Source organism: Ochotona curzoniae, unplaced genomic scaffold, assembly GCF_017591425.1.
Source record: "Ochotona curzoniae isolate NIBS_2020 unplaced genomic scaffold, NIBS_Ocur_1.0 scaffold_4701, whole genome shotgun sequence".
NCBI classification, from domain to species: domain Eukaryota; kingdom Metazoa; phylum Chordata; class Mammalia; order Lagomorpha; family Ochotonidae; genus Ochotona; species Ochotona curzoniae.
In genome coordinates this window covers 39780915-39804611 of record NW_024467122.1, presented here as the reverse complement: position 1 = coordinate 39804611, position 23697 = coordinate 39780915, and the positions used below count along the sequence as shown (strand labels likewise).

Sequence of the window (23697 nt, the reverse complement as noted above, 5' to 3'; positions counted from 1 at the left end):
TTTTTTTTTTTTTTTTTTTTTTTACTTCTTTTAACATCTCTACTAATCATATGCATCCGTTGCTGGGTGCCAGGTGCTGCTCTAAGCTGCCTAAATATTTGCTCCTGAGAAGGCAAACCGGCCAGGAGTAGGGAGTGCTGTGTATACCTGGCTCACAGGTGAGACCCTAACAGGAGAGACAGGGGTCACCATTGCTGCCTGACACCCCATGCTTAATGATTGGGGAGCTGGGATTAGAACCCCAAAGGTCCAGCTCTAAAATCTAACCATGGGTACTTGGTTATATGAGATTCAAACAATTAATAATATTTAACATCTCCAGAGTATTAAAGTGCAAAATTTTAGAGATAAAATCCCTGAGTTTAAAACACCAGGATAGCTAAACTATAAAGTAGTTGGAAAAGAGGATACCATCTTACTATGTTACAATCCATTCCTGTTGGCATTTTTACACTTGAAATGTTGTTTAACCTTTAATCATGAAAGTGATATTGAGGTTTTTAAAAAAAAATTATTTATTTTTATGGGAAAGTCAGATATACAGAGAGGAGGAGAGACAGAGGAAGCTCTTCTATCCAATGATTCACTCCCCAAGTGACGGCAATGGCCGGAGCTGTGACTGTCTGAAACCAGGAGCTCAGAACTTCTTCCGGGTCTCCCACATGCGTGCGGGGTCCCAAGACTTTGGGCCGTCCTTGACTGCTTTTCCAGGCCACAAGCAGGGAGCAGGATAGGAAGCAGGGCACAGCTGGGATTAGAACTAGCACCTGGTGTGGTAGCCTAGTGGCTAAAGTCCTTGAACGCGCCGTGATCCCATACGTGCCCTGGTTCTAATCCTGGCAGCCCCACTTCCCATCCAGCTCCCTGCTTGTGACCTGGGAAAGGAGTTGAGGATGGCCCAAAGCTATGGGACGTTGAACCTGTGAGGGGAGGCCTAGAAGCTCCTGGTCCCTGGCTTTAGATCGACACAGCTCCAGCTGTTGAGGTCACTTGGGGAGTGAATCATCAGACAGAAGATATTCCTCTCTTGTCTCTCCTTCTCTCTGTAAATCTGACTTCGCAATAAAAATAAATAAATATTAAAAAAAATATTTGTGGGCTGGCTTGGTGATATGGCAAGTTAATCTGCTGCCTTTGGCACCAGCATCCCATATACACACTGGTTCGAGTCCTAGCAGCTCCACTTTTGATTCAGCTCCCTGCCTATAGCCTGGGAAGGCAGCAAGCGATGGCCCAAGTCCTTGGGCCCTTACATGCACATAGGGGACCCAGAAGACGTTCCTGGCTCCCAGCTTCAGACCAGCCCAGTTTTGCCATTGTGGCTGTTTGGGGAGTGACCCAGCAGATGGAAGATCTCTCTGTCTCTCCATCTCTATGTAATTCTGACTTTCAAGTAAAACAAATCTTAAAATAAAAACAAAAACCTTTGTTTCTCTAGTGACCATAAAGGCAGCTGGAAATCCCAAGGTCTGGACTGAAAGGAAAAGCAAAGGGAAGCAGCAGAAAAGGAGAGGGCTGCAATGGTCTCTTTGTTGCTTGTGATCAGGGCTCTCTGCGTAGCACAAGCAGAGCTTAAGGAATTTTCAGTTCCAAGGAGCTTAAGCAAAGGCCCGCTCAGGATGCCTGTGCCTTGGGGCCTCTGCATGAATCAGCTGTGAATGTTCATGTCCTATATAAATGCACAGACGTATATAAGACATACACACGGCAACATCGCTGTGACATCATATGTAAAACTGTTGCTGTGGCACCGATCTGAGTCCCATTCTCTCCATTTCCCATCCAGTTCTCTGTGATGGCCTGGGAAAACAGTGAAGGATAACCCAAATCCTTTAGACCCTGCACTAACATGGCAGACATGGAAGAAGCTCCTGGTTCCCAGCTTCAGGCTGGACCAGCTCTGGCTGCTGTAGCCATTTGGGGGAGTGAGAAGGAAGAGTTCTGTCTTCCTTCCTTTCAAGTAAATAAAATAGACGTACATACACACACCCTGGAAAGATAAACATACACCTTAACATTGTCAGCCTGCAGGGAAGGAGGTAGACTTGAGCATATCTGTATTCTTGACGTTGAGAGCTCGTACCTTGCTACATATACTTTATTGTTTGATTTTTCTCATAATGTGAATGAACTTGTGTGTTGGACAAAACAAAGAAAAAAAAATAGGGAAAGAAAATCTGATTACAAAAGGAGATGATGAAGAAAAAGTGCCTGCACTTAAGCTCACGGTGAGTGAGCCCTGGATTAAAAGCTCTGGAGAAAGAGGGGAGTGGAAGGGCCTAGGGTCTTGGGGTGCCTGCTAGTCCCATCAGGGTTAGGCACCTGGCAGGCAGAGCTCTTGCCTTCCAGGCACACAATGCTGGCTGCAAAAGTTCCACAAGTACAAGGAACAGCAGAGACCTGCTGCAAATGCTGAATTTGCTCTTCGTTGGCCCCTGGCCCCGCAGTCCTTCCTGTCCAGCCTTCCTGCAGCTCTCTCCTCCTCCCTAGCTGTGGCCCTTTCCAGGCCTGCGTCCCAGCCCCGCCCCTCTCTCTCTGGACGCATCTCTGGGCCCCATCATCAGCCGGCGCCGGGCCCTCCTTCCTGCCTCCCTCCCCCTTTCTCCTCCCTCTTTCCTTCCCTCCCTTCCTCCCTCTCTCCCTCCCTCCCAGCTCCTGCACCAGGAAACGGCCCAGATCCCCGGCCGCCGCGGCCTGACCCGTGAGATCCCCAACCTGGCAGGCAGGCGGGCGGGGTTGGAGACAGGCCAAGGGTGGGGGTAAGGGAGGAGCCGGACCCTGGGGCTGCTGTGGGGTGGGGGTGGTGGGTAGCCGGGAGCAGAGATGGTATCGGCAAGGAGCCCTTGGCCCTGGGTTTCCCGGGAGGACAGTCATTAAACATGGATTCGTCCACACAGCTGGCAGAACTGCGGGGACTGGAGGCCCAGTCCCAGGAGCTGCAACACCTGCCAGACCTAGGTGCCAGGCTGTCCCTGTGGGGTTCTGATCTCTCTCTCCCCTTTCTAGGGCTCCAGGCTGGCCGGGAGGATGAAAGGCCCCCGCTGGGGGCTCCTTGCCACCGGTGCTGGGTCCTAAGTGCTGCCATCCAGGCTGGGTGAGTGTCCCTTTCCGCCCTCTGGCCCTGGGGCAGCCCTTTAGCTTTTGCTGCGTCCCTCCCCAGCCCCTGCCTCCTCTCCTTCCATCTTGTGCCTCTGCCAACATCTCCACCTCTTGCTGCTGGGGGAGGTCCTAAGCCCCTTCTCAAGCCAGAAAGGTTTGTACCGCTGCCTGGGGGTGGGGCACTGCATGTGTGTCCTAGAGCTGGTGTTGTCTTTTGAAAGGAATTAAAAGCATTTCTTAAAGTAAAATGTGCTTGTTTTTACATTCGGTGTGGCCTTTAGGAATTCACAGGCCAGCTGCCCCTGGGGTTCTGGCCCCTGCTCCTGGTGACTTCATTCCCTCACTCTCGTTCCTCTCCATCCAGTGATTCTGAGCATTTTCCTCCTTCCCCAGTCCCCATCCTGGTCTCCCTGAGTTATCCAAGCCCAAGATGCCCCTTATGGGTCCTTGTCTGCATGTTGTTGCTATTCATGCCAATCTTTCATTCTTGCCTCTTCCAGCTGCCCGGATGGCGACCCCAGCCTCAGCCCCAGACACACGGGCTCTCGTGGCTGACTTTGTAGGCTACAAGCTGAGGCAGAAGGGTTATGTCTGTGGGGCTGGCCCCGGAGAGGGCCCAGCAGCTAACCCGCTGCATCAAGCCATGAGGGCAGCTGGAGATGAATTTGAGACCCGCTTCCGGCAGAACTTCTCCGATCTGGCCGCCCAGTTGCATGTGACCCCGGGCTCAGCTCAGCAGAGCTTCACCCAAGTCTGTGATGAACTCTTCCAAAGGGGTCCCAACTGGGGCCGTGTGGTGGCCTTCTTTGCCTTTGGGGCCGCGCTGTGCGCCGAAAGTGTCAACAAGGAGATGGAGCCCCTGGTGGGACAAGTGCAGGAATGGATGGTGGCCTACCTGGAAACGCAGCTGGCCGACTGGATCCACAGCAGCGGGGGCTGGGTAAGGAACTTCTTAAATGCGGGTTGTGTGCATTCCTCCTCAGCAAAGCTGTTGGTGGGGGGGTGCCGGGAAGGAGGCATGGGGGTTGAGTCTCCACATGGGGGTGGGAGCAGACCAAGAGATGCCCTCGCTGTGGGCATCATGCCAGGTTCTCCCTTCTGGGACTGCTGTGCAGAAATCACTGGGCAGTGGAGGGGAGAGTGTGGGAATGAAGGCTCAGTGTCCCAAGCAGAGAACGGAACACACAGTACCCAAGGAGTACCTGTGGGGAGGTGGTGTCTGGAAACTTTCCCACTTGTGTCTGTGGGAGGTGGGGGGAGGGTCAGGGACAGATGGTCAGGCAAGCTTTGGACTGAGATGCCACATGTGGGCAGAATTTGCCACCCAGGAAAGATCAGGGTTGGCTGGAGACAGAGAGGGTGAATGAGGTGGTGCTTGGGGCTGGGGCAGGGCTAGGGGGCGCCCTTGAGTGGAGCAAAAGGCTTTGCAGGTGGTAGAGCTTTGGCTGGAGGAGAGAAGCTGGGTGTGGGATAGTGCTGGAAGTGGCTGGAACTGGAACTCTTCCTCTCCTCTTCTCTCCACTCTTTCCTCTCCTGATATCCCTTTTCTCCTTCTTTCTCTCCTACTTCTCTTCTCTTCCACAGGCGGAGTTCACAGCTCTATACGGGGATCGGGCCCTGGAGGAGGCACGGCGTCTGCGGGAGGGCACCTGGGCATCAGTGAGGACAGTGCTGACGGGGGCCGTGGCACTGGGGGCCCTGGTAACTGTAGGGGCCTTTTTTGCTAGCAAATGAGAGTGTCCAGGGCCAGGCAGAGCCAGGTGTGGCTGTGGGCCAAGAGAGCAGGAACAGGATGGAGAAATGCCCTAGGAGGAAGTGGGGGGTGAATGCTGGATAGGCGTAGGCTGGAGCAGGGTGATGTGTGAGGGAGCGAGTAGGCCGAGCAGGCAGACTGAAGAGGGAGATGGAAGCTTTGGGGGAAGGTCTGAGTATGATCAGGGGCCAGCAGGTAGAGTCATTCCAAGGTGTGAGAAGTAGAGGGATTAGGGATGTATACATACAGCTACCTGGAGCTTGGCTTGCAGCTCTGAGCAAAGTGGTCTTGTGTACGGAGCTGTGACTCTATTGGATGAGTGGCATTTGGGGAACATAGAAGGCACATATTGCCCCTTTGGGATGGAACCTTGGGGGAGTTTCAGGTATTTTGGAGGGATGGCTGGGCTCCTGGGTTGCTTGGATATGTGTGTGCATGTGCACGTAAGGGGCTGCTTTCGTCATCTGCTGCTGGTGGGATTCTTCAAGGAGAAAACATTCCCTCTGGCAAGAACAGGGGCCAGGGAACAGTTCTCAGCTCCTCCTCCCCTGGTTCTGATGCCATAAGACCAAGGGAGAAGAAACACTGTATCCCCCCGGGGTGGGCTCTGGCAGGTCTGCACAAAGTCCTCTGTCTAGCTTGGGAGGAAAGAGCAGTTCTGTGGCTGGCCTTGTTCTCGCATCATCTCCCTTCATTTGTGCACAGTGCACTTGCTGCTGCCTCCTGGGTGCCCCCCTGGCAGGGCAGGGCTAAGGAGCCTGGGAGCGGGAGGGTTTCCATAGCTGGAAATATCCATTACTGTCCCCTCCCACTGGGCGTGCTTACAGTGGTTCCCTAACTCTGGGACCTCCACATCCAAATTGAAACTCCAAATTGAAACTCTGATGTTTTCTTTTTTGAGGGTATGGGCATACATACTCAGTCTGGGTTCCCAAGCTGTGGTCTCATCTGGGGCTGCTGATGTCTTTGAGGGGACCATGCCAGCTCTGAAACCCTGGGCACAAGGGTGTTGGGGGACCCCATGACTGGCCTGTTCTGTGTGGTGGGTTCTGTTGCTACTGCTTGATCAGGACCAGGTGCATGGGTTCTAGAATCCCCTAGATTCTAGGTGGGTCCCATCTCCCCTAGAATCCATGGGAGCATTTGTTTTCTGGAAGCCACGCTATTTGCATGGGTGTAACTTGGAAGCTCAGAGTTTGAGGATGCTCGCTTTAGAAGCCAAGGTTGTCCTCCAAACAGATTCAGATTTTAGGGTGGGTGGTTTTTGTTTTTGTTTTTGTTTTTGGGGAAGAAATGATTCACTCCAGATGCATGCCCTGAGCCAGACCTCACTTCTGCACTTTCCGTGGTGCTACGATTGCTGCTCTCCAATGTTGACTTTAGATCCAGTGTATCAGTCCCCTGCCCGTCATGACCCTGAGCACTGATCAGCTTAGCTAGACTGTGGTGAGAGTCTCACTGGGTCCTAGAATGTGGCAACACAGTTGAACACATGTTTACTAGAACATGGAAGCCAGCTGACCTCAGGGGTTTAGTCCAGACCTTTGCTTTGGTGAGAGGGCTGCACTTTCTCATGGTCTTTACAGGGGAAGTGATAGACTGCACATGCCACTTGATTGGAGGTGGGTACGCTGCTCTCAAGCTCAGAGCTGGTCTGTGGTGAGCAGCTGGGGTGGGGGTGGGGGGTCTCTGACTTGCTCAGGACGGACTAGGCCAGTGGTTTTCAAACTGCTCTGCAGAGCCCCGAAGTGTCCTAGGGGTTGCCTCAGGAGTCCTTTTGGGGAGAAGGAGGGGGCACGGGGCTGAGCAGGCTGTGTAATTTGCCCTCTAACAGAACAGCTCCCCTTGTAGCTGTCTTACATATCGGGGTTCAGGGTAAGATTTTATTTGCATTAAGGGGTTTGCTGCTGGGGAAAAAAAAGTTGGAAAACCACTGGCTAGCTAGAGGATGGGTTCCAGATCTGGAGCCTGAGTTCTCCTAGGTTTGGGACAGACCCCACCCTCTACCACAGACACCTATCCTGTCAGCAAACAGGAGTGGCAGGTTGTCCAACATGCCCTGCTCCAAGGAGAGGCTGTTCTCTGGAAGGGTAAAGGGCTGGGTCTGGATTCCCAGAAACAGAGGCTAGGTGGGATGACAGTGGGCAGTTTGGACCTGTCCTGCCCGTCTCAATGTGAAGTCAATGAAAACCCCAAGACTCTTCTGTCAGGGAAAACTAGGGACTCTTCTAGAGCCATATAGTTCCTTGGGATGAACTCTTGGCCAAGAAGGCTGAGTATGGCTCCCAATTTTTAAATCCATTTCTTTCTTTTTTTTTTTTTTTTTAAGAAGGGAAATAAAAGCAATTATCATTTTTCAAAGATTAAGAAGTGGGAGAGGGTGTTTCTTGCTCTCCAGAGCCCAAAGGGACAAATGGGGACTTTGCCTAGGCCAAGGGAGGAGAGGAAGTAGGGCGACTGGGTCCTGCGAATCATTAATCTCACTCCCCACTTACTCTAGGGCATACATACACTATTTTACTTTTTTAAATCATAAAACGGCAGGAGAACAGATTTGGTTAGTTTAGAAGAAGAGAAAAAAAGCTCTATAAATATAAATATATATTCCTGTATTTTTATTTAATAATTTATAAATACCAAGTTCATTTGACTTTTATTTTTGTGTAATATGTAATGGTCGTATTAAAAATGAATAAAGAAATACATACATACAGACATGAATAAAGCCCAGAAGTTTACTGAGAAAAAAGAACTGAACAGGGTTTGTGAACTTCTTGGCCTCGGATCAGAGCATTATTTAAACCCAATCATCTTCTCATGACCTTGTAAAGGGCAAGAACTAGAGTAATTGGGATTTGGAAAAGGGTTGAGACAACTAAAAAAAGAAACAAATTGGAGTTGAGCCCCTCTCCTCCTCACCCCATCCCTCACCCCTGGCCTGAACAAAAGTCCAAACGAAAACCTTGTGTATCCCAACCCAGGCAGGTTCCAGGAGGGGGTGTGTGTATATGTGCCCACGTGCATGTGGTGTACAAACCAAACTTGCCACAAGTCTGTGTGTGATAGGGGTCCGCAGTTGTAGTTCAGCCTCCAAAATGTGTGGAATATACAGTTCTTCCTGCTCTCCTGTTGCCCACTACAGACTTAACATAGATCTGGCAAAAATGGAGTCCTTCCTACCTCTCCTGGCCTCCTAAGACTCTTGGTTTCAGCCGTTTTCATGCAAACTGCTGAACTGGATGGGATCTCCAGGAATATTCAGTCCCTGCCTGTGGACTCTGGGACTGTGGGAAAATCATGTCTGACAGGTACAGTGATCCTAACTTTAAATGAAGAAACAATCTAGTACAATAGATTGATATATCTGGGTTTATGTGTTAAGTTGTAAAAAAAATTGAATTATTTAGAGGGATCTGGTATTGCCTTTCCATTCTTCCCTATAGAAAAATCTACAGAACAAGACATGTGCAAATCAGAGTGGTTTGGTGAACATGGCCTAGGGAAGGGGGATCAGATGTCAGCACTACAGGGAGACTAATTTAATGATTGATTGATGTTTGCTTATTTTCAGAAAGCATTTGCCTTAGCTTGTACCAAAGACAAAACTGATAGACAGTAAAGGGAAAATTGGAATGTTACAGAGTAAGATGACAGTAAAAGGAAAATTAATGCCCCAAAAGGCATTCTATGAGTAGGGTTCCCAGATGCTAAAGCTAAGCTGTACATTTAGCTCTGAGCTGGGCAGCTGAAGGAGCGTTGAGAGTGCCATGAGATCCACGCTGCCCTTGGGATTTTTAAAAGCCTGACAATAACTTGAGAGGGGTGCACAGTATGGTGGCTTTTCCAAGAAGACACGGAGTGGTGCGATGGACACTGCTGACAAAGCTGAGGGTTTTGCAGAATGTCCTGGAGAAACCCAGCAGGGGTGCGGAAGGCTCCAGGCGTGTTCTGCCAGGTTCTTCACCACAGAGCTCACGCACGCTTCTCTGTGGTATCCTACCTGGTTTAGTGCACAGCTGAGTTTTTTTTTTTTTTATTTTATTTATTTTTATTTGAAAGGTAGATGTACAGATAGAGAAGGTCTTCCATTCACTGATTTACTCTCCAAATGACTGCACAACCAGAGCTGAGCCGATCCAAAGGCAGGAAGGAGCCTCTTTACAACATCTGAGCAGTTGGGGATTTGGCCTCCCTCTGACAGTTCCACACCAATACTGTTTCTCCAAAGGCACTTTCCATAAAAGTAACTTGCAGTTACAATTTCTAGCAAATGGATGCATTGTAAACATCTTTTTTTTTTTTTTTAACTTATTGACTACCTTTGAAAACTTTAAGGCTGCACAGGAAAGATTATTAAAAAAAGGATTTATAGAAAACATAATATAATGGAATGCCATGTATTTGTTCAATAAGTCATTCATTCATGAGCAAATATTCAAGCATTTTCTCTGGGTTTAGTGCAGTATATATATGGACTTGTGTGTATGTGTATTCCAATTTAAAATTGATTTGTCACATTCATTTCTAAGGTGGCATTTAAAAAAATTTATTTGAAAGGCAGAACGACAGAGAATTTCCATTTGCTAGTTTTTTGTGGTTTTTTTTTTTTTTTTTTTGCTAGTTCATTCCTAAATGTCTGTGACTATGTGGTAGGGCCAACAGAGGCCAGGAGCCAGGAACTGGCTGGGTCTCCCTTGTGGAGGGCAGGGATCCAAACACGTGGGCTAATATCTGGATTAAAAGCGTGGGCAAGATGCTGGATTAGAAGGGAAGGGGTTGATTACAGGCATACAGCATATGGGATACAAGTATCTTATCTTAAACGGCCATGCCACAACACCTACCTCTTCAGGTTGTTTTGAGTAAAACCATAAAAAAAAATTGGAACACATATTGACAATAGAAAAAGATTTCTTTGTCTTTTATTGGGTGAAAAGAACCCATGTTAGGAAATAATATATGCAATGTGATCCCATTTTGCTAAAATATACATTTCTGTGTGCCTCTCTATATATTCGTGATTGAAAATTTCAGGAAGGTTATATGCCAAAATGTCATCAATATATTTCTGGGTGTATATTTTAGGAGAGATTTTATTTTGTTCTTTTTGTTGTCTGTATTTTATGATTTTTTGAGGGGGGGGATAATGGACAAAGATTTTGGGTATAGCATGTTGAAATAAGTTTTTCTCAGGTATAAGGTTTTTTAAACGGTAATCAAACAGAATGGCAATTACGTGATCCGGCTGAGACTTCTTCAATTTACATAGCAACACTCCTCCTGCAACCCCTCATCCCTGCCATGCAGGGGCGCTGAGGGGGCTCAGGAAAGCTGGGCCACATTGCAGTTGAAGATCACTGGGAGCTACTTTAAAACAGAGGTAAGTAAACAGGGCTCCAAAGTTCTGCTTTGGTGCTGTCCCGCAAAACTGTCCAGTAAGCCAGTTTGTAGCTTCACATTTTCTAATAACTTCATTAAAAAACAGCAAAAAAGAACGAGGAAAGCTAATTTTATATTGTGCTGTTTTGAGGGGCAGAGAAATAAACAGAAAAAGAAATCTCTCCAGTGCCAGTTCACTTCCGAAATGTTTGTAATTAATGGCTGGGATTGAGCCAGGCAAACAGGGACAACCCAGATGTCCAACGTGAGTGGCAGGAAGTGCCCCTTGGCGGGAGCCATTCCTGCTGCCTTGCAGGGTCTGTACTGGCAGGAAGCTGGAGTCCAAAGGGTTGGGATTTGAACCCAGACATTTGGCCGTGGGACACAGGTTGAGCTATTTTTTTCAAGATTTATTTATTTTTATTACAACGTCATAAAATGGCTTTGGGCCGTCCTCCACTGCTTTCCCAGGCCACAAGCACGGAGCTGGATGGGAAGCAGAGCTGCCGGTATTAGAACTGGGGCCCATATGGGATCTCTACAAGTTCATGGAGAGAACTTTAACTGCTATGCTATCGTGCTGGGCCCTATCTGAACTGTTCTTAATCACTAAAGACCCATTCCCAAATTTAAGTTAACATGATTGCATTTAGTCCATTGTATAAAAGACTTCCCATTTCAAGATGTCATTAGTATTAAGCCATTATTAAAAGAGTTTTTAAAATTCTCTTTCCCATTCTGACTCTTAATGGTTTCTTGTGTATTTCATGATTTTAAGCACATCTCAGATTGGACTAGTCAAATTTCTAGTGCTCAACATTTTTTATTTTCAAAGATTTATTTTTTGGGCCTAGCGGCTTAAGTCCTTACTTGATGCCCTGGGATCCCATGTGGGCGCCGGTTCTAATCCCGGCTGCTCCACTTCTCATCCAGCTCCCTGCTTGTGGCCTGGGAAAGCAGTGGAGGATGGCTCAAAGCCTTGGGACCCTGCACCAGGGTGGGAGACCCAGAAGAGGCTCCTGGCTCCTGGTTTCACATAGACTCAGCTCTGGCTGTTGCAGCCATTTGGGGAGTGAATCATCGGACAGAAGATCTTCTCTGTCTCTCCTCCTCTCTGTATATCTGACTTTGCAATAAAAATAAAATAAATCTTTAAAGTGTCCACAACAGCCAGAGCTAAGCCAATTCAAAGCCAGGAGCCCAAAGCCTCTTCCAGGTCTCCCATGTGGGTGCAGGGTCCCAAGGCTTTGGGCCATCCTTGACTGCTTTTCCAGGCCTCAAGCATGGAGCTGGATGTGAAGTGGAGGGTGCAGGGATTAGAACCGACACCCATATGGGATCCTAGCATGTACAAGGCAAGGACTTTAGCCACTAGGCCACTGTGCCAGGCCTGCTCAACATTTGTTTTAAGATTTGCTTATTTTTGGGTCTGGCGGAGTGGTCTAGCAGCTAAAGTCCTTGCCTTGAATGCGCCAGGATCCCTTATGGGCGTCGGTTTTAATCCCAGCAGCTCCACTTCCCTTCCAGCTCCCTGCTTGTGGCCTGGGAAAGCAGTTGAGGACAGCCCAAAGCTTTGGGACCCTCCACCGGCATGAGACACCCCGAAGAGATTCCTGGTTCCCAGCTTTGGATCAGCGCAGTACTGGCCGTTGCGCTCACTTGGGGAATGAATTATCAGACGGAAGATCTTCCTCTCTGTCTGTTCTCCTCTGTATATCTGACTTTCTAATAATAATAATTTAAAAAAAGGATTTGCTTATTTTATTAGAAAGGCAGAACAGATTTATAGAGAGACAACAGAGAGAAAGCTTCTATCTGCTGGTTCACTCGCCAAATGTCTGTGATGACTAGAGTTGAGCTGATCTAAAGCCAGGAGCTTCTTCTGGGTCTCCAATGCACGTATAGGGTCCCAAGACTTTGGGCCAACCTCTACTGCTTTCCTTGGCCACAAGCAGGGAGCAGGATGGGAGGCAGAGCAGTCAGGACATGAACCAGCGTGCATTTGGGATGCCAGCGCTTTTAAGGTGAGAATTTAGGCACTGGGCCATCGTGCTGGGCCCACGCTCAACATTTGTAACCTATAACTACCATACTAAGTGCTGTGGTTTTAGATCAGAGAACTACTGCGGGCTGTAACAATTTCAAAGCAAGTGTTAAAAAGCGAGATGAACCAACAGGAGTCCAGATATTTATGCTGCCTAGTGAGAAAACGTCCCTCTGGATGGAACTGGAGATGCTGTCACCAATTCTACTGCGTAATTTTTTCTTTCTCAACAATGCATTTTCCCCTCTTTGGGGGTACCATATCATAGCACTTTCAGGTTTTCTAAATCTCTGCTGGTTCTCAACTTACAGTTGTAACTGTGAATCTCAGATGATTCCATACTAATTTTTTCTTAAAAGAAAAAATCATTCTCAGCTGCTAGTGTTGCAGTGAGTTAAGAAACTGCTTGGGATACCCGCAGCATGTGTGGGGCTAACAGCTGAGTCTTGACTGTTCCACTTCTGATCCAGCTTCCTGCTGGTACACCCCGCCCCCACGGGAGAGACCCCCCATGCAGTTCCAGGCACCTGGGTTTGGCCTCCTCTGCAGCTGGCCCACACCCTATGGCATGGGCGTGGGGACTTTCTGGAGGTGAATCAGCTGATGGAAGTACTCTTGCATGAAAAAGGAAATTTTTAAAGGTTCATCCCCAGAGGGAGTTTTCTCTTTCCTATTCTCTGCTAAAGGGAAGATATTAAATGAGATTATTTAGTTACCATTTATGGAGCACAGAGTGATAGGGTTTAGGGAATCCAATATATTGATAGCTCTGTCTTTTACCATTTGCTAGGCGGGATCTGACTTTAGAAGTCATTAAAATATTCTCTCAGCTAGGTTTATTTCTTGATAAAGCAATCATGACTAGTATGGAAGGTTTGGACATTGGAATGACTTTTAAAATAAGTGATGATTGTGGAAAAATCGTGAAACAGAAAACCATAATTCCACTACCCAGAAAGAACTATTACTAACACTTTGGCGTGTTTTTTTCCAATCTTTTAGGTATGCTTTCATTTTATGGTCGATACTGTATATATAATTCTGTGTACTGCCAAGTCTGCTTTCCATTACGTTTCCAACATTTTTCCTTGTATTTTAAAACATTTTTTCCTTAAGGTTTTTTTTTTCCTTTTTTTATTATTAGAAAGACAGATCTCCGGAGGGAAGGAGAGACAGTGATCTTTCATCCTGGGCCCGGAGTGATGCCCAATGGCTAAAGTCTGCGCCTTGAACACGCCAGGATCCCATATGGGTGCTGGTTCTAATCCTGGCAGCCCTACTTCCCACCCTGCTCCTTGCTTGTGGCATGGGAAAGCAGTCGAGGATGGCCCAAAGCATTGGGACCCTGCACCTGGATGGGATACCCGGAAGAAGCTCTACACACCTGGCTTTAGATCAGCTTAACTCTGGCTGTTGTGGCCATATGGGGAGTGAATCAAGACGGAAGATCTTCCTTTTTGTCTCTCCTCTTCTCTGTATATCCGTTTTTCCAATAAAAATAGCTAAATCTTTAAAAAAACAAAACAAAAACACAAAAAAACCTTCTATCCCCTGGTTCACTCACTAAATGGCTACAATGGCCAGAGTTGAGCCTATATGAAGACCAGGAACTTCTTCCAGGTCTCCCACATGGGTGCAGGGTCTCAAGGCTTTGGGCTGTCCTTCACTGCTTTCCCAGGCCACAAGCAGAGAGTTGGATGGGAAGAGGAGCTGCTGGGACATGAACTGACGCCCATATGGGATTCTGGCACTTATAAGCAAAGTATTAGGTAATTGAGCCCTTGCACTGGGCCTTTTAATAGATGTTGAAGGCAAAACTATGATATAATTGCAACTGTACAGTATTTTTTAAAAAGATTTATTTTTATTGGAAAGTCAGATATACAGAGAGGAGGAGAGACAGAAAGGAAGATCTCTGTCCAATGATTCACTCCCTCAGTGATCGCGATGGCTGGTGATGTGCTGATCCGAAGCCAGGATCCACAGACTTCCTCCAGGTCTCCCACGTGGGTGCAGGGTCCTAAGGCTTTGCGTTGTCCTTCCCAGGGCGCAAGCAGGGAGCTGGATGGAAAGTAGAGCTGCCGGGAATAGAATTGGCGCCCATATGAGATCCTGGCGTGTCCAAGGTGACGACTTCAGCGTCTAGGCCATGGCACCAGGCCCAACTGTATAGTATTTTAAAGTCCAGTTGTACATTTAAGTTGTTCACATTTCTTCATTGTAAAATATACATATATATATATACAAATTTAAAGATTTATATTTTGGGCCAGAGCTGGGGCTAAACAGGCTAATCCTCCACTTCAAGTGCCAGCATCCAATATGGGCAGGACTGGTGTCCCGACTGCTGCACTTTGCATCCTTTTGCTCGTGCCCTGGGAAAGCTGCAGAGGATAGCCCAAAGCCTGGGAATTCTGCACCTGTGTGAGAGACCTGGAAGACACTCCTGGCTTGTGATTTGCTCTGCTCTGGCTGTGTGGCCATTTGAGGAGTGAATCAGCAGATTTAAGATCTATGTCTCTCTTCTTTCTAACTCTGCTTTTCCAATTACAAATTCATTTTAAACATAAAATATTCACCTTTTATTGAAGCCTAGAGCTTCTTCCAGTCTTCCCACATGAGTACAGGGATCCAAAGACTTGGACCATCCTCTGCTGCCTTCCCAGGCCATAAGCAGAGAGCTGGATTGGACCTGGAGCAGCTGGGACTAGAACCAGTGCCCATATGGGATGCCAGCAAGATGGGCTCAGCACCAGCCCCTGCACAAAAATCTCTAATCACAAGTGGGTATTCACTTTTTAGACAACTTTTTAATTTTATTTTTTATAGATTTATTTATTTATTTATTTATTCATATTGGAAAGGCAGGTGTACAGAGAGAAGGAGGGACAGAAAGAGAAAGACCTTCCATCTGCTGGTTCTTTCCCCAAGTGGCTGCAGTGGCCGGAGCTGATGCGATGTGAAGCGAGGAGGCAGGAGCTTCTTCCAGGTCTCCCATGTAGGTACAGAGTCCCAAGGCGTTGGGCCATCCTCAGCTGCTTTCCCAGGCTACAAATAGGGGGCTGGATGGGAAGTGGGGCTGCTGGGATACAAACCAGTCCCCGTATGGGATCCAGGCAGATGCAAGGTGAGGATTTAGCCACTAGGTTATTATGATGGGGCCTATTTCTTTATTTTTAAATAAATGTATATTTATTTGAAAGACAATGCAGAGCGACAGGCAGGGTGAGACAGAGAGAGAGAAATCTTCCATCTGCTGGTTTTTCAACAAATGGCCACAAACAGACTAAAGTCAGAGGTTAGAAATTCCATCTGGGTTTCCCACGCTGGTGGCAGAGACTCAAGCACTTGGGCCATCTTCTGCCTTCCCAGGCTCATTGGCAGGAAGCTGGATTGGAAAAGAGTAGCCAGGACAAAAACTGTGGCACTTGGTCACTTGACTTTTTGTGCCACAATGCCAGCTCCTCTATCGCCTGTTTAAAATAGTTATAAGAAATAGGATCAGGGCCTTGCAATGGCTCAATTGGCTAATTCTCCACCTCCAAGCATTTGCATCCTGTTTGGTTGCTGGTTTGTGTCCCAGCTGCTCCACTTCCCATCCAGCTCCCTGCCTGTGGCCTGGGAAAGCAGTCGAGGACGGCCTAAAGCCTTGGGACCCTGCACCCACGTGACAGACCTCAAAGATGTTCCTGGCTCCTGGCTTCGGATCAGCTCAGCTCTGGCTGTTGTGGCCATATGGGGAGCGAGCCAGCAGATGGAAGACCTTTCTCCTCTCTGTAGATCTGTCTTTCCAATGAAAATAAGACTTTTTTTGAAAAAAAAAAAAAAACCAGATTTGATCTCAGTAATCAACACTTTGAAAGTTTTTGGTAAATATTGCCCCCACCCCCAAAAATAGATTGTACTGATTTTTGTTGCTTTTTTTTCCCATTTAGCCCAGAATTTCTTTTTTAGAAATCATATACACATAGTTGTTCTAATGCTTATGCAACTTTACATTGTATTTCTTTGGCCTAGGTTATTTTCTGTGTGGTTACTATAAACTTTTGAATAGTTCACAATCCTTGGATATAGTTACAGTATGATAAAAAATTTTTTCTTCACTTGTCATATCATACCTACATACTTTGTGCAATTTTGATGTGTGAAAGTAGACCTCAGTTTTGATCTAATAGCTGCCTTTGATTCCCTGTATACTTTTAATTAGCTTGATGGTTTGGGCACATTACATCATTAAATTCTTCTTTATCTCCCCTAAAAAAAAAAAGGTTTTGGTTTTAGAAATACTTACCTCATAAAAGTATTGGGAGAATCCAGTGAGAGATTATGAATGGTGCCTGTTACAAAATCGAGTGCTCACCCAAAGCTGGATTCAAAAACTCTTTTTTTTTAGATTTCATTACATTTTATGACACAGTTTCATAGGCTCTGGGATTCCCCCAACCCTTCCCCATGCCCTCCCCTCAAAGACATTTTTAAAAATCACAGTTTCTTTAGTTGCTTTGATGGATTTAGACACCAACAAAACATTCAAATATTGGTTAAGATCCATATACAAGGGATCTGAATCACACACTCTATTTATTTATTTTTACTTTATTTACTTGCAAGGCAGAGTTTCAGAGAGACAAAGATAGAGAGGGTGCATCTGCTGGTTCATCTCCCAGTGGCCAGAAGAGCCAGGGCTGGGCAGGGCTGAAGCCAGGATCCAGAAACTCCCAACTGGTTCTCCCACTTGGGTTCAGCTGTCCAAGCACTTGGGCCATCTGCTGCTGCTTCCCCAGGCACATCAGTAGGGAGCTGGATTGGAAGTGGGATTCAAACCATCATATACATGGGATGTTGGCATTTCAAGAGGCAGTTAAGCCATACCACACCACACCACACCACAGATCTAAATTATTTAGTGCTTACTTTCAGTACTCAAGTTTAGTTCTCCCAGCTGATGAATCTACTGGAAAAAACTTCATCAACTATGACTCTGCTCCAAGTTCCCCAGTATCTAAGGTAAGGAAATGTTAGAAAAAGTGTGGGTGATGGGAAGAAGTGGGCTTGGTAATAGGATCTCTTATTCAGATCTCCTTGCCTCAATTGCGTGAATTTATTATTGCTTTTAACATTTTTTATTTTTCATTTTGTTTTTAACTGTGTGAATTTGTTGGTTTGGCTCATTTAAATCTGGCTTTCAAACGTGGTTGGCTTTGGCTCAGAAATCTCTTGCTAGTTTAGTACTGCCACTCCTTTGGTAAGTGTAGGCTCCTCACTAAAATGTTCCAACCCCGCCTTCCAGGACTAGGCCATTTGTGTATCCCGGGGCAGCTGGGTATGGTGGGAACCTAGAGAGAATTTCTTTTGGGTAGATGGAGAATTTGGGGGATGGAAAGTGGCAACATGACACTATGCCAGGCGTACTACCATAAGGTGGAAACGCGAGTATAAACAGGGTCCAGCGCCTCCTAGCAAGCAGACTTTCACAAGGTAGCTAGAAACAAGACCCTTCAGCTCACACTGAAATGTCCTCTGTTTGTCTTCACCCGGAAAGGAAGGCTTGGCAGCTGATTCTGGTTGGCAGTGTGGTGGAAGGGGGACTGCATGTCCACGGGCAGACTAGATGGAGGCACGCACGCTGGCATGAGTGTGAGAACAGCATTCACAAAATAGGGTCTGGGGTGCCTTGGGCCACACTGAAGCTTTTTTTTTTTTTAAGATTTATTTATTTATTGGAAAGTCAGATATACATAGAGGAGAGACAGAGAGGAAGATCTTCCATCCGATGATTCACTCCCCAAGTGAGCACAACGGCCGATACTATGCCGAACCAGAGCCAGGCTCTAGGAACTTCTTCCTGGTATCCCACATGGGTGCAGGGTCCCAAAGCTTTGGGCTGTCCTTGACTGCTTTCCCAGAGCACAAGCAGGGAGGGAGCTGGATGGGAAGTGGAGCTGTTGGGATTAGAACCGGTGCCCATATGGGATCCCGGGGCGTTCAAGGCGCGGACTTTAGGCGCTAGGCCACTGCGCCGGGCCCCACATTGAAGCTTTTTAAGATTTATTGGAAAGCCAGATACACAGACAGGAGGAGAGATAGGAAGATCTTCACTCCATTGACTCATTCCCCAAGCGGCCAGAGCTAAGCCAATCCGAAGCCAGGAGCCTCTTCCGGGTCTTCCAGGAAGGTGCAGGCTTTGGGCCGTCCTCCACTGCTTTCCCAGGCCTCAAACAGGAAGCTGGATGGGAAGCCTGGCTGCCGGGATTAGAACCACCGCCCAGACGGGATCCTGGCGCAAGCAAGGCGAGGACTTTAACCGCTAGGCTACCGCACTGGGCACCACATTGAAGTTTTAAAACTGCCTGGGCCAGCAAAGGTAAGCGACTCTGATGGCGGAGCAGATTAGAGGAGTAAACCTGGACGTCAAGGGAGCCGTTAGGGGCCTGACAGTTGAGGCAAGGGAAGAAACAGGTCAAGCAGGAATGCAAGCCATATGCGACTGGTAGCTGAGGAGTCAGATGTCTTCCCTAGTTTCTGGTTCAGCATATCTTGGGGGAGTGTTGTTAGCAAATAACTTCCATTCCCGCAGTAAGATCCTTCCTCGTGTGTTTCTGGTCGAGGCATCGGTTTCCAGAAGTGGCCACAGTGTAGAGCCCCTCTCACAGCTCCCCAGAGGGCCAGTACTATCAAGATGGCGGCCCCCTTAGGGCACGCGTCATGTGACCTCGGGTTTCCCTAGCTGGAAGCCCAGCCGTATGTTGAGGGCAAAGTTCATCTGTCACGGAACGGGTGTCTGCCTTTCGAATCTCGCGAGCCAACTGGTATTTGAGAGTGGGCCAATGCGGTAAGGCGACGAAACGATTGGTTCTTCCCAAGGGCCAATCAGGGAGCGTCCCGTATTCGTGATCCCGCCCATAGGCGGGGGAGAAGCAGGAATGTCGTCACAGCCTAATAGTATTGTTACCTAGCACTCCAGAGGAGGTGGGACATATGTTGATTGACAGACATTTTGCCTGCCACGATTTGAAGGTTTGGCGCAAGGTCCCGCCTTAGAGGTGGGGTCTTATTTGATTGTCAAATCATCTTCTCCAATGGGGCCCTAGCCCGTGATGACGGGCAGGATACTTGACTAATGAATCCTCGGCGTGGCCGGCGCAGCTCTCCAATCGCCGGGCGGCGGGCCCCAGTCTGAGCGGCGATGGCGGCGGCGGCGGCGGCGGCAGCAGCAGCGGGGGCTGCGGGCGGTCGGGGCTCCGGGCCGGGGCGGCGGCGCCATCTTGTGCCCGGGGCCGGTGGGGAGGCCGGGGAGGGGGCCCCGGGGGGCGCAGGGGACTACGGGAACGGCCTGGAGTCTGAGGAACTGGAGCCTGGGGAGCTGCTGCCAGAACCCGAGCCTGAAGAGGAGCCACCCCGGCCCCGCGCACCCCCGGGAACTCCGGGCCCTGGACCTGGCTCGGGAGCCCCCGGCAGCCAGGAGGAGGAGGAGGAGCCGGGACTGGTCGAGGGTGACCCGGGGGACAGCGCCATTGAGGACCCGGTGAGGGAAGGAGAGCGAAGGCGAGCAGGCCGGCGGGCCCCGGGTCAAGGAAGGCCCGGCGCTCCGGCGAGCGGGAGGCAGGCAGCGGGTGGGGGTGGGGTTGGGCGGGGAGTAACGTGGCCGGGGCTGGCCGGGGGACGCGGCCTCGATCGTCTCCGAGGACCGGGCCGGGGCGATTCCGGCCGAGTCATGCGTGCCTAGTCTGCTAGCGAAGGTAGTTGGGTTTTCTTCACCGCGATCCTTGCGTGAGACGAAGGAAATGGCCGGGACCACGCGCCGCAGCGCCGGGCGGGCGAGCGAGAAGCAGGCACGGCGCCTGCGGTGGTTCCTCTCAAGGTCTTGTGCACACCTTCCCCGCCCGTGGTAGGAGCTGGAAGCGATCAAGGCCCGAGTCAGGGAGATGGAGGAGGAAGCCGAGAAGCTGAAGGAGCTGCAGAACGAAGTCGAGAAGCAGATGAATATGAGTCCGCCTCCAGGCAATGGTGAGTCCGCTGGCGATCCCACGTGCGGCCCGGGGTCCCTGAGTGGGAAGCACGGAGATGGGGACTGGCAGAAACCCTGGGAAGCGACTCGTTCGAGCCGGTCCTGGGCGGGGGTTGGCGGTCCGAGGCCATTGTGTTTCCTTGACTTTTGTGGGTAGGAGGGAAGCGCTGTGTGTCGGTGGTGGTCTTCTGTCTCCCTTTGTCCCAGTCGTGAATGTGCTGTTCTTTGTTCATAGCCTGCTTCTACCTTTCTTGAGGTTTCCAGCCGGCCGTTTGACCTTCAGCTCTAGCTTTGCAGTTAGCCCTGCCGAGAGAAACTGCTCGGCGGCGAGGGATCTTGGGCTTCTAAATAGAAAAGTCCAGCCTCCCTTACCTGCCCGGTTGATTTGTTTGCCGTGCAAGGCACTTCCATGGAAGAAGCTATTCATTCAGTAGAGACTGAGTGGGGTAGGGAGACGCCTGGATTAAGGCTCTGTTTCTGAATTGATCAGATTTTTAGTGAGCATCTAATGTGTACTTGATGGATACAGCAGGAAACAGAGCAGGCCCAAACCCTTGCCTTTGGCTGATAGGCGAAGGTGGTGGGGGTGGAGTCCGTTAAGGATTCATTTTTTAGGCTTTTTCACTTTTCCGTAACAGCTGGCCCGGTGATCATGTCTATTGAGGAGAGGATGGAAGCTGACGCCAGATCCATCTATGTTGGCAATGTATGTAGTGGGACCCTGATTGCTTGGGGGATGGTTCCTGTCTGAGGGTGGTATTTGGTCTGGAAAGGAACGCCTGTGTGGTAGGGGATGGTGTGGGGGTGTGAAAGGAGATTAGGGAGGGTGAGGTAGCTCATGAATGGAGCCTTCAGCAAAGGCTGTAGGCTTGAAAAGAAACCGTTAATTTCTTGACCAGATTTTGTATACCTTAGGGTGTGTGGGTGATCCGGATCCCTATGAGGCAGGGGGCCTGTGGAGGCAGGTGTTTTCCCAGCACCTGTGAAGTGTGCCCCCTTTCCTCAGGTGGACTATGGTGCAACAGCAGAAGAGCTGGAAGCTCACTTTCATGGCTGCGGTTCAGTCAACCGCGTGACCATACTCTGTGACAAGTTCAGTGGCCATCCTAAAGGGTGAGTAGGGAGAAGATGAGATCGCCACAGGTGAGAAATGAAAGGGTTGGGGGTGTGGCCTTCGCGTGAGCCTCAGCCTGGGACGCAAGCATCCATTTCACTCCTGGCTGCCCCACTTTGCTCCAGCTTCCTGCCCATGTGCCTGGGAAGTTGGTGGAAAGAGTCTCAAGTCCTCGGTTTGGCCTGACTCGGCCCTGGCCACTATGGCTGTTTGGAGAGTGAAGCAGCAGATGGAAGCACTGCCTTTCAAATAAATGAATCTTGACGGGAAGCAGGGTACCTGTTTGAATGGCAGGAAATTCACTCTTCAATATAGAGCTTGACTTACTGTTTTCTAAATATGGTCTGTGGCTTAAAAATCAGACAAGAGCTGTCAATCTGATAGGGGATGCTGGCGTCCCAGTGGTGCTTAACCCACTTGGACACAGTACCTACCTGGAAGCAGATGCTCTTTGTTTCCTGAGTGGCAGCCTGAATGCTGGGGAATGCAGGCCGTACGTACCAGCTGGGGGGAAGTGAAGGCCAGGTGTGGGTAGCAGCTCAAAAACTAAGAGGAGGAGCAGTTTCTTGGCCCTAGTGTGGAAATGCAGGCCTTGCTTGACCTGTTTCCCCAAGAGTGAGAAATTTTACGAAAGTCTTCCAGTTAAGAAAAATTAACCAGTAAGTAAAATGGAAGTACAGTGTGCCCGAACAAAGCATGCCTGAAGGATGGGTTTGACCTGGCAGCGGTTGCAACCAGGAGAGGTAAACCGACGGTTCTCTTCTCAGGTTTGCGGTTCTCTTCTCAGGTTTGCGTATATAGAGTTCTCAGACAAAGAGTCTGTGAGGACTTCTCTGGCCTTAGACGAGTCCTTGTTTAGAGGAAGACAAATCAAGGTGAGCGCTGTGCCCTTGCTTCCCTGGCTCTGGGCAAAGCATCGCAGTGACTCTGAGGCTCTCTGTTCTGCCCGCCTGAACTCGCAGGTGATCCCCAAACGAACCAACAGACCAGGCATCAGCACCACAGACCGGGGCTTCCCGCGGGCCCGCTACCGTGCCAGGACCACCAACTACAACAGCTCCCGCTCTAGATTCTACAGTGGTTTTAACAGCAGGCCCCGGGGTCGCATCTACAGGTCAGGATAGATGGGCTGCTCCTCTGCCCCCCGCCTCCCACCAGCCCTGCGCTCTTCTCCCCCATCTGAGGAGCCTACTCCTCCCCTCCCCCTTGGTCTCCTGCCTGCACAGGGTGAGGAAAGTAGTTGCAGGCCAGGCCAGGAGGCGAGTGTCATCTTTTCTGGAGCAGGAGTTGACTGATAAGGCCTGGGTCTCTCCACATTGTTCCCAGAGATGCTTCCTCCTCCAGCCTTTTGTTCCTTGTTTTGTTTTTTTTTCCCCCTCCCTCTTGCCCCTTGGTGGTAGTGCAAGTGTTTATACAGAAGAGCATGACCCCAGGGCAGTAGCAGCCCTGTGAAGGAGGTTGCTACTTTTCCCGGAATTAGGGAGGGAGCCAAGCTTGGCCCTTCTTTGGACAAACACCAGAGGCCCTGATTTCCCTGTAGGCTGGCTGGTGGCTGGTGGCCACGGGGGAGGCTTTTACCATATTTACTCTGTAATTGAGCTGCTCTTTTTGCCGGGTTAACTTTCTCACAGGGCCTAGCATGGCACCCGGGTTGCTTTGTTTTATTTGTATCTGTATGTATGGGTCAGGGCTAGGGTTTGAGAACTGTTGGAGAACAGGAAACTGGATGAGCAGCCAGGCCTTTTCCTTGCTCCTCTACCTCGGAGGCACTTCTGTGTTGCCCCTGTTGGCCAAGTACTCAACTCCAGCCCCACTCCTGCCCCACCCCCACTCTCCAGGTGTGTGTCGGAGGGTTGTGGGGTTAGTTTTAGGGAACTCAAGCTGCTTTCCCACTTCCCTTCTCAGCAGCTGGGGCAAGGGCCCATGGGGAGGGACTTGTACTGAACTGGCTAGTGGTCGTGTTAACACCTGACTCTCCTTCTTTCTTCCAGGGGCCGGGCTAGAGCGACATCATGGTATTCCCCTTACTAAAAAAAAAGTGTGTATTAGGAGGAGAGAGAGGAAAAAAAGAGGAAAGAAGGAAAAAAAAAGAATTAAAAAAAAAAAAGAAAAACAGAAGATGACCTTGATGGAAAAAAAATATAAAAAAAAAAAGATATACTGTGGAAGGGGGGAAAATCCCATAACTAACTGCTGAGGAGGGGCCTGCTCTGGGGAGTAGGGGAGGCCCAGGGAGTGGGGCAGGGGGCTGCTCGCTCCCTCTGGGGATTCGCCATGGACACGTGTCAACTGCGCAAGCT

At 49.2% G+C, this 23697-nt stretch overlaps 2 protein-coding genes across 2 annotated transcripts; both read left to right on the top strand.

Annotated features, from left to right (window-relative positions):
- The first annotated feature begins 1824 nt into the window (after positions 1 to 1824).
- Positions 1825 to 7599, top strand: BCL2L2 (BCL2 like 2). Its single transcript, XM_040968922.1, has 4 exons — positions 1825 to 2701; positions 3007 to 3094; positions 3600 to 4039; positions 4684 to 7599. Exons 3-4 carry the CDS (start codon positions 3608 to 3610, stop codon positions 4831 to 4833), a joined length of 582 nt encoding a protein of 193 aa, XP_040824856.1. The 5' UTR covers positions 1825 to 2701; positions 3007 to 3094; positions 3600 to 3607; the 3' UTR covers positions 4834 to 7599.
- Positions 7600 to 19448: 11849 nt separating this feature from the next.
- LOC121148685 (polyadenylate-binding protein 2) lies at positions 19449 to 23490 on the top strand. Its single transcript, XM_040968921.1, has 7 exons — positions 19449 to 19800; positions 20168 to 20282; positions 20922 to 20989; positions 21290 to 21396; positions 22185 to 22272; positions 22360 to 22511; positions 23389 to 23490. The coding sequence occupies exons 1-7, from the start codon at positions 19462 to 19464 to the stop codon at positions 23426 to 23428; spliced, it is 909 nt and encodes a 302-aa protein (XP_040824855.1). The 5' UTR covers positions 19449 to 19461; the 3' UTR covers positions 23429 to 23490.
- Positions 23491 to 23697: the final 207 nt, after the last annotated feature.

Bases quoted from the DNA above. Each gene is read 5' to 3' on its own strand.
- BCL2L2 (XM_040968922.1), top strand. From the start codon at position 3,608: ATGGCGACCCCAGCCTCAGCCCCAGACACACGGGCTCTCGTGGCTGAC. The intron at 4,040-4,683 runs GTAAGGAACTTC...TCTCTTCCACAG, and splicing joins TCCACAGCAGCGGGGGCTGG to GCGGAGTTCACAGCTCTATA.
- LOC121148685 (XM_040968921.1), top strand. From the start codon at position 19,462: ATGGCGGCGGCGGCGGCGGCGGCAGCAGCAGCGGGGGCTGCGGGCGGT. The intron at 20,990-21,289 runs GTATGTAGTGGG...CCCTTTCCTCAG, and splicing joins GATCCATCTATGTTGGCAAT to GTGGACTATGGTGCAACAGC. The intron at 22,512-23,388 runs GTCAGGATAGAT...TCTTTCTTCCAG, and splicing joins CCCCGGGGTCGCATCTACAG to GGGCCGGGCTAGAGCGACAT.